The sequence below is a fragment of the Notothenia coriiceps genome, unplaced genomic scaffold (assembly GCF_000735185.1).
Source record: "Notothenia coriiceps isolate Sejong01 unplaced genomic scaffold, NC01 NC01_scaffold00036549, whole genome shotgun sequence".
NCBI lineage: Eukaryota > Metazoa > Chordata > Actinopteri > Perciformes > Nototheniidae > Notothenia > Notothenia coriiceps.
In genome coordinates this window covers 374688-385420 of record NW_011369250.1, presented here as the reverse complement: position 1 = coordinate 385420, position 10733 = coordinate 374688, and the positions used below count along the sequence as shown (strand labels likewise).

General features: G+C 37.3%; 1 protein-coding gene across 1 annotated transcript in view; it reads left to right on the top strand.

Annotated features, from left to right (window-relative positions):
* Window positions 1-7502, top strand: part of LOC104964041 (gonadotropin-releasing hormone II receptor-like) — a 9020-nt gene extending 1518 nt beyond the window's left edge. The window contains exons 3-4 of the mRNA XM_010792757.1: window positions 5361-5565; window positions 5662-7502. Of these exons, the coding sequence (XP_010791059.1) occupies window positions 5361-5565; window positions 5662-6107 (651 nt within the window). The 3' untranslated portion in view covers window positions 6108-7502. The remainder of the gene's footprint in view (window positions 1-5360; window positions 5566-5661) is intronic.
* Window positions 7503-10733: the final 3231 nt, after the last annotated feature.

The following is a 10733-nucleotide window of genomic DNA, read 5'->3' as shown; positions in this document are numbered from 1 at the left end:
TACATTGTTTTGGTGCGGTCTGATAGGTTTTTGACCTTAGCTTGCGGGGGGGAGGGTCTTGATGTGTACGACGATAACACAAAGCCGTTTTACAAGATACCCTGCAGAGATGACTTTGCAAAAGCAAAAAGGGTTGTAATCTTCACACGGTATTGTAACCACAATATTTACATTTTGTATAGTAATTATGTACCCACTTAGCGAACACAGGTATTTACGCGTCGTAATTATATATGGGGTGTACTGTCGAGTAACATGAAACATTAAGATGAGGTGATGTTATGTCTCCAATTTGGAACCATAAAAATGGGTGATGTGAATAAACCTCAATTAAACGTCTAAGACCCTAATTACTACAACTTTATATTTGCTTGGGAATTTAGTCTGAAATCAATTGGGACCTCATTTTAAGTCCCTTCCACTAACAGTTCACGGTTGTAGTCCCTTCTCTATACAAACTATCAACCACGATTGACGCTAGGCTAACCTTGGCGCACTGCCACTCCAACATCCAATCCCAGAGCTTGAAGATTAATCACGGGGACTGTAGTCCTAAACAATAGCTGGGGATTATGGGTAGTGTAGTGTCTTCGGCCATCCTAAACTCCTAGAGGCCTACGTCTGTTTCCGGTTATTTTTACTTTGAAATTCAATTCCTGACGGATGTAAAAAAATCACGAGATTATGGAAATAAACCAATAAATAAAAACAAGGATAATTATGTGTTATTGTTGAGTAAATAACAGTGTGTTATTTTGAAAAGAATAACAAATTAGAAGGAAAAAAATATTTTAAAAATACAGATTTCAGTATCCTGAGGCTCTCAGCCCCATTTATTTTCCTCACAGACGGCAACAAAAGTCAGAAATTATACGATTTAAAATAAAAGCAATAATTGTGGCTTGATATTGAGTAAGAAAATGTTTTTATGAACCACACAGCTTCCGGTCTTCCTATAACACGTAATGCCGTGAGACTACCAATAGAAATACATTGCTTTTAAAATCGTGCTGTGCAACACGAAAAAAAGGGGAAAATCGTGTTGGTGAACACGAAACAAAAGATAAAAAATCGTGTTGGTGAACACGAAATGCCGTGAGACTGGGTTGAGCTTTCCTAGGTTTTTTCCAAAGAAATTACAAATCATCGACCCATATTATGAATTTGTTCTCAATGTGTGATTTTGCTTTACATGAATTTATAACTGGAGGCTACTCAATTATTCACCAATTATGATAATATCAGTATGTACCCTATACAGGTTGTATTTTACAACATTAAGATATGTAACTTAGATATATTCGTGTGTTTGAACATGATGCCTGTTTTTCAGGATTCCTGAATGAAAGCTGCTGACGTGATCTGAACATGCAAGCTGTGTGATAAATGCATCAGTGATGTTTGTGGGCAGCTTTGACTTAGGATCCTCCAAATGCAGTCAGTCATTGTGGACTTTAAATTCTTCATATTACCTTGACAGTAAATATTATGCAACATTCTGCCAAATCACTTATTTTCCTTCATATTTTAGGTCTTGAACCATGTTGAGGCAGCTGGTTTCTACCCATGCATTATCTTAGTATTCACACATGTGTATATGCCTATCATTTATGACTGTCTATGGATAAATTAATGTGCACTAAAGCTCTCCTATAATATATCTAGGCTGTAAGCAGAGATATAATTCAAATGTTATTCACTCACAGCATCCAACCCTGCTGTAGCTTAGGAGATCTACTTTAGCTCTCAAGCACTGGAACTGCATAAACGCAAACATTATTTATGATAGTGCTCAACCCTAGCTCTTACATGCGTCACACATGTATGACACAAAGCACAACAAGGTATTTAAAGCGAACATACTTACAAAGAAACAACAACACAAATACATAAATGATTTGACCTCTTAAAATAACATCCATCCTTATTTTAAGGTTACTGTATCATCTTATTTCACAGTCTGTATGATATGATATAATGTTCTGTATCAGTTTCTTCCAAAATAAATTCGAAGCTACAGTCCATGATAATTGCCCTGAATAAAATATTTAAACCTTAGACTCTGTGGCATGATCATTTGGCCATATTCCTTAATTAAATGCAAATCTCCCAGGTGTTTTGAGTATTCATTGGACATGCACGTTTCTTCAGATTCAGCACGACATATTTGTTATTTGTCTTTTTCATTGGAGTGGAAAATAGAGTTCTGTGAGTTGGACCGTAACTTGGAAGAACAACATCATTTTGATTGACAGTGAGTGACAGGTGAGCCGGAGAGGTACAAATAAATCCCCACTCAACAGGTTGTTCACAGCTTTTAAAGACATATCCTTCGACCGAGACGTTTCTATCACAACGTGGAAAAAAAGATGAATGTATTTCATTTTATCTTGACATTTTCCTTTGGTCCAGGAAGCTTACTAACTGACTCCAGCCTTATAGTTTCAACACAAACAAGGTTTATCCTTTACAAAATGTTTTATTGCGTTCATCAAAGATGCATATCGTCTATACTGACACAGAGTTTATTGGGATTCTGTTCATGAAGCGTTTTCATGCTTGGCACATATTTTGCTTCTGACTGACAGAGGCTCAGCTGTTGTGCATCTGAGCCTCTGTCAATGCATTTATCTTCACTTTAATGGCCAGGAGCTCTACTGCTGCTCTCTTTACTTATGTATTAGCTCAGAGCCTGCAAGGTATTCTTAAAATTCAACTCATCTTTTAGCCTTTAGGTTTGACTCTCCCTTAAGATTTCCACCACAGTGAAGACTGCTCTCAGTTTAAATTGTATCATGTCTCAAGAAGAAAACACTACAAAACTCAAAAAATCAAATGTTTGTACCCTACCTTTAAACAGTTGGTAAGCGTTTATACTTAAAACACATTATCTTTTTGCTGTTTTGTCAAGGTCTTAACACACCTTTAAAAGTGTCAAGAGATTCTTTCCTATTATATTTTCAAAGAGACTATGCTAGAGTCGTGGTACAGCTGCTGAGAAGGCTCCATTTAAAATTTTGATTATGGGATGGTTAGCAGCCCTTAATCTGTAGATCTGAGGCACCTAACCATATGTAGATTGAAGTTCTGATATATAGCTTGAGGGGATATTAGGACTTTAAACACTAACAGAAAAATCTAGTAAGGGATATGATATTGATCAGGGAGCTGCAGAATCAAATCCTGGTGATATTGGAGCAGAATTACTTTTTAAAAATCTTTAGGTGATATGAATGTCCAGATCTTAAACCCCTTTTCCCTGGACAAAAAACTCACTAACACCGACCAACATCTGGCTTTTGGGAAAAGTCTCAATCGACAAATGACACTTGGGGAGATTAAGAGTTTGAAAGAAAGCTTTAATAATATAAGTGTTAAAAATAATTACCCATAGTAACCATATTAGTAAATTGCTTTCTGGCACATCAGTGACATATGGCCTATTATTTGCAGGTTTTCTTGTGTTTCAAAACTCTGCATATACACTTATTTTCATGGAAAAAAGGGATAGGATATAATTCTGAGCTTGTGTTAACCAGTCAATCACATTTCTGAATTATTTTATGTTTTTTTTTTATTGCATAACTTTATGGTCGAAGATACAATCTAGTTTTCCATTTTTTATTTTTGCCTGAATATAGAGTCTCACCAACTCATGTGATGAAATTTTTTTCATGGGAGAACTGTTAAAATCTTTGTCCAATTTTTCATGAGAACAAAAGGCAAGTGAAACTAAAAGTGAAACCCAGTAGTGTGTTTTCCTCTGCCGTTGCTTAATTTGTCTGCAGAATTGCAATTACTGTTCTTACACAAGATGCATTTGTTCAGCTAATGACACACCACTCATTCAAGATAATAATAACGTCAGTAATCCAGCATTTCCAGCTACTGAGACTCAGATTTTTATAAAAGCACTTCTTTTTTTTTACCTCATGATTAATCTGTGGACATAATTACAGCTTTACAGAGTTGTAATGAAATGGACAGCATTTACTATATATTGCATTTACCCAAATTGATGGTGGTTGTGAAACGGCTAGGCGGTGACCTGGCTATCATTACCAAATTGGGTGTGTGTTTTGATCAATAACCCTTTAAGGGCTAGGGCTCAAACCAACAACCCTGTAATTAGATGAGCTGCTTTACCTGCCTGTTTGGTCAATGTCAATGTGTCAAGCTGTCGCCTCCCGGTCCGTTTTATGAAGAATTACTTTATTTAAGTCTGAGAGAGGGAAAACTATGTTTTTCAAGTTTTCTTCTCTCCAAAAGTACACAATGAGCTCAGACTGTTACCCCATGGCTGGTCCTGAATCAGTTGAGAGCGGACAACTGTTGCCTTGGGAAGTTAATGGGATCTGATGAGTGGGGTCTATCACCAGATGTTTGTTTCAGACATCTTAGTCTCTCTCCCATTCCAGGGATTCTGCCATTGTATTGCAAGTCCAGAGCTAAATGTTCTTCCTGTCAGCATACAAGATTGAAAAAAAATAAAATGCACATTTATGATGTCTTTTAATATAAAGAGTGTTACTCAAGATTCTCACTTTTTAAAGGGATTTGTGTAGGTTTTGATTGGTGTGTGTGTGTGATTGCAAGTATGCATTTAACAGTAACATTACAGCTGTGTACAGTTTATTGGTCGGTTAACAAATGCTACCATTCGGTTTTGGTTCCCACCTGCAGATTTGAGTAAAAGGGGTAGCCCTGAAATGTCTCACTTTAGGTTACCTTTAATGTGGACCGGCTAGTACCATAGTAACAAGACACTTTTTAACTCACCACTCTGCAGTTAGCTTTAGCGCACTGTCTGAGTCCGTAACGTGCTAAAATCTGGCAAGAATATTAAGTAACACCCGTAATTGTACTGATTGCAGATCTATTGTTGAATGTGACAAAGAAAAAACTCAATGCGTTCGTCCCAGACAGGACTGGAGTGAGGCAGCAATCACAATTAGCTATAAATTATTTTAAAAGAATCGCTAAATTATTGGCAAAAGTAAGTGTTGTTATGGACCAAATTACGATGATTGTGCAGCTCTTTTTTAAACATATTAGGTCACTTCACATTTACTGAATGTACTTTCAAAAGAAAAAATTACGAGAACAAAAAACAATGTTTTGTGGTTGGTGATTTATTAGGACTCAGAAGCAGTTGATATGTATTTTATGAATTGATTGATTCATTTACTGATTGCGCTATATATACTTTTTTCAAGGGTAGTTTGCCAACCTTACAATTATGACATTTTATTAATTTTGGTCATTGCCGTAGCCTTCTCTCTCCTCATATCAATAATTCTGTCTTGTCTATCTGATTAAGATGTATCACTAAACAAAACCTCTTTTGTGATTTCACGCAGATGTTTATTTTTCACCAAGTGACCATCACAGTCCCGGAGAATTTCACCCAGTGCACCACCCACGGCAGCTTTGTCCAGCACTGGCAGGAGACCCTCTACAACATTTTCAACTTTGTGTGCCTCTTCCTCCTGCCTCTGGTCATCATGATCTTCTGTTACACACGAATCCTCATCGAGATATCCAGCCGCATGGCCCAAAATAACTGTAAGTGACCCGTTTCCTTCAAAATCTTTTTTTAAAGATGAATTATGTTTTCTGATATGCCGTGCATGACGAATATAGGGTTTTCTCCTCTTCCAGTGCTGTCTAGAGATATTCATCTCCGCCGCTCCCACAACAACATCCCCAAGGCTCGGATGAGGACTCTTAAGATGAGCATCGTCATCGTGACTTCATTCATCGTCTGCTGGACCCCGTACTACATGTTAGGCCTGTGGTATTGGTTATTTCCTGATAAAATGGAGGAAATGGTTTCACATTCAATGACTCATATGCTGTTTATCTTTGGTCTCTTCAACGCCTGTCTGGATCCAATCACATATGGTCTCTTCACCATTCATCTTCACAAGGGTCTTAAAAGATGTTGTCCAACTTTCACCAAACGGACTGAATTGGAAAACAACACGTGCCTTGTACAAATGAATCGCCTGTCGTCTCACCGGCAGATGGTCTCTAGTAGTCACAATACAGACACTGAAGGAAACCACAGCATGAAAAGGCCAATCGTCCCAGTGAGCAAGATCTAATGGCTTGATGAATTGCAATGAAAGGAATGAAAGGAATATTCCAGCACTGAGTTTAGTCTTTCTCCAGATACAGCCAGTTTTATGATGTTGCTTAGAAAATATGTAGCTCCTTTCGCAGACAAATATGTTTGTTTCCGCTGCAATGAAGTAATCGATAGAGTATTATTGCTTTGCCTTGGTTTTCTCCTGCATCACTGATCAGATTTGACAAAAAGCTGCAGAGTGGTGCATGATGCCTTTTCCCCCTGTGATTGGCTGAGGGTCTCCCTGTACATCACACAGAATATCTTACACACTGCTGATCCGATATTCCTATGAAGCTTAAGGGCTTGTGGGGAAAAAAATCAGGCCCAAATGGTGACAAATCTGCTTGAAGTTCCTATAAATTGATTTAAAATGTCTTTCACAGATATTTTCTAGTATCTTTCGGATAAAAGTCCTTAAAAGGACTTTGATACACAGTTTGAAAGGCTGTCACACTCGTGGACACACACACATTTGGGCTTTACTAAGTGGATCTCAAAATATCCTGTAAGAAACAGCAGAAACAAATATGTGTGCATTTGATTTAAGATTATCAAAAATATAATATGCTGTCTGTTGTGTGGCTTCTCTTTTATGTTTACATGTTATGTGTCAAATGTGTATATTGTTGTTTTATTGGGAGTGTTTGCCCTACAGTAAACTGCTGCTGTTCATTGCTTATTGGAAACTGCTCTTGAATGTAATTTGTAATGTTGTGTTTGTAATGCTGTGATTTTCTTTCGTTACAAACCTTATGACATGAACATTATCGACCACAAAGGCCTTTTAAATAAATGTTTTGCCATACAATTCCATGTATTGAATGTCCCTGCGCTGCATGTTGTTGAAGTGCTATTGACTGTGTAAATTGTCTAAGATCAATTCTGTATTTGCTGTGTTGCACAAATCACACTGGAGTCAAAACGTTATGAAATACACGGAAATGACCCATAATGCCATTTGTTATACTTTACATTTCTATTTGTGTTAGTAGTGTATTATGTTGTGGATTGTATTGCTTTGTGAGACCAAAAAAACTGCTTAATTGAAAACATTGATATTGTAAGGTTAGCAGTAAACAATAGTTTTTCTAATATGTAGGTGCAAAAAAGAGAGATCAATAGGCTAGCATTTGTTTGTTTGCATGATATCGTTTATTTCTTGCAATGTATGGAAGATGTTGTGATGTATACTTGCAATTTGTGGAATACAAAAAAACTGCCTCTATTCCATGCATTGGGCGAAGCACAAACAATGAGCTGCCTTTTACTGAGAACGGCTGCATTTATCATTACCTGGAATATCTATATCAGAGGAGAATATTTGCAATGGCTAAAAGCAATTGGCATTTCTTGGTATCTCAATACACAAACCTAAAGTCAAGACCAAAGACATTACTGATATAGATCCTCTGAATAACTTTCTTTTTCTTATACAATTATATTATGTTACTTACCCTTTGCCATTTAGGCATTATGGCCGCATACCAACACGATTGTTGAGTGGCTCTAGTAGACAAATGGACATGATCTGTAACATTTGTTTTTTTTTGTTTTTTGAATATTCAAACGGATACCGTCCCCCAAAACAAAAAAGGTAGTTCAGTAATTATTATTTTCTGAAGTGTGGTCCATTAAGTTGCCATTGTGGAGCCTTCAATCATATCGCTGATGGAGATCGCCACGTCATTGTCATGGAATAGTAGATGTTCAAATTTCCAGGACTTCACCTCGATGTGAGCAATTCTGGCAGCTGCTGATAGAGATCATGCGATATGATGGAAAACTCCAGAGCAGCTTTTATAAATGAACCTGCCGGTGACTTTTCAAATGCTGTTTCCAAGGTTATGAATGAACACAGTTATCTTGTCTCTAACACTGCTAACATTTATTCTTGTTGACGAAAAAATCCGGCACAGTTTACCGCAAAAACCCTCAAATGTTGCATTTACACAAAATGTACAACTAACTGCAGAAGATGCCCCTTTTAAAGATTACTAGATGTTTCAATCCATCCTTCAACGCCAGCATTCAAAGTTGAGGTCAGGCCACCCTCTGCAAGCCCAGAGAGGAATAACACTCATTGATAATAAGGCAATTTTGTTCTCTGACTATCTAAGAATTTTTGAAAAGCTATTAAATTGAAATGAAATGTCCTACAGTGACAGGATACCATATCAAACCACTCTTTCACTTTGTTTAATTGGGGATTTAGTTGGATTCAGAATTCCTTTGTAACCATTAGGATTATCTCTTCGGTGTTCACTGCCAAAAAAGTGATTCTTCCAAAAGCAATTATTAGGAATGTGTACGATGAAAGTGCTACAGAGGATTATATCGATCAAGTGACATTGTTTTTATGATGTATTAAAAAGGTGTAACCATGTCAAGATATTAAATATTGTTATCTTTCTTCAGTTAATCTCAAGTGCAATTTCATTGTGAGAGATATTCATGCAAAGCTGCTTAAACTACAAATGTTGTCATTTTCTACAGATATACACTAGAGCTGTTACCTGGATAATGAAGTGTTATTTGGTGTTATGAGCATTTCCATTCACCAGATGTGAACCACTTGTGTTTTAGCATGATCCACATTTTACATCACAATCACTACAAAGCTAAGAGGATGATGACTCATGTGACTTGCTGAAATGTATGAAATATAACTTCAATTTGCCTTGCATCCATATCATATACAATGAGTGCCAGTTATGTGAGCTGTCATGAATACGTAAAAGTATAATTAATCTCCTCCAGTGTTGTTGAGAAGAATTGAAAGTATATGTCTAGTACAGCTTCTGTTCCCCGCAGAGAGCAGCGCACTGTGGCTGAACCTGTTAAAACTGACAGGATGTCGCTGACAGGTACATGCTCAGGTATGCACAGAGAAATACTCGTTAGTGACCTTGAGCACATAGCCCATGCTACATCATGTAGCGATGACATTCATCTCAGCAGATCCAGCTCAAGGAAGTCGTATTGCTGCAGTGACACTATTAAACCAAAACCTAGCAGGAGATCTTGCACCTGTCATGGAGATACTGCTTTATACATTGACTAGCTTGTCTGATCTTGCTATAAAACCTAACATTTACCGATCAAATCAAAGGATGCATGTCTGGCAATGGGTGCACCACGTACAATGCAAAATGTTCCAGTTTATTGTTTGTGGCAGAAGCAGAAGCATTAGCAGTCAAAGTGAGATTGATTATACACACACATTATTTATTTTTAAATAAATTGTTATCCATGTGGAGAAAAAAACCGGCCAGAACAAAAAATTATAAAGAAAATAACAAAATTGCACTGCACAGTATGGATAAGAAGCACCGTTAAGGAGCATGCGTCATTCAAACATGCAATTAGCCTTTAGAAATAAAAGAGCTCATTCAAAAGGCAAAAAAGACCGGTGTTGAACGAAGGCTCCGGTGTGACAGAGGTCATTCATACCGTGAATTTATGTCAACAGCAGAATTTCTTTATGGGTCCCCGCACATCGAGTCAGCCAAAAGAAAATCACGAGACATTTATTCAGTCCTTTAGTTTATCAAATGGATATTCAAACAATGATAATAATAATAAGTTTCATTTATAACGCACTTCATATTTGAAGTGAATGAGAGCTCAATCCAAGGGCAAACTCATGATCTAATAAACTTTTAATTTCCTTTGACTCCAGAGATCCAGTCAGTGTTACGCTGACTAATCATTTTTTGATCTGCTGCACAATTCATTGAACCCAAGATTCTTTACTTTTTGGCCCAAGTTAGCAGAATGAGTTAGTTTGCTCAGCAGCTGTTTTCCACACAGTCAAGCTGTGCTAACTGCATAGCAACGTGTCAGGCAGTATACAGCAAAGAAAACATCTGTTTTGGAACATAAGCTATATTTAAGGGCACAAACAGCAAAAAACCTGTGCCTATTAAACATGATCAAAATAACCCAACCACTGTTAGAACAAGGATGCATTCAATATATAATTAATTATATAGGATATTTGCACTATTTGTGGCCATACACCAATATTTCAGTCAGCACCAAGTCTTCTTTGGCATCACACTTTGTTAAAAATGAAAATAACTTTAAAAACACAACTTCATTTGTAAATCACAAGTTTTAGAACATGTTTGTATGAATAAAAGGAAAAACAAGATGGAACAGGACATTCTGGAGTCAGTGGAGTCATCTTTGACAACCGCCTCTCCCAACATCGAGCTGAGGAAGATGTGCAGCTTATTAAGCCTCTGGATCATCACACGAGGTCCAATACTGAGAGAGCCTCAGGTACTTTGTGCCCACCGCTGTCAGACTACCAGCAGAGACCACAGACTGTCAGCATTGAACAACAAGGGGCGATGATGTGTTCAGTAGTTTTGTGCTGTGTGTGTGTGTGTGTGTGTGTGTGTGTGTGTGTGTGTGTGTGTGTGTGTGTGTGTGTGTGTATATCTGTGTCCATGCCTAATCTTGCCCTCGACTTGAACCATCAGTCTTGTTTTTTCAGGGCTCATTTATTGCCAAGGACATCGGTGGTAATTAATAATTTATTGAAACAGTAATTGACTGTTTTATACTGTCATTGACTCAACAGTTGCTTCAGTAT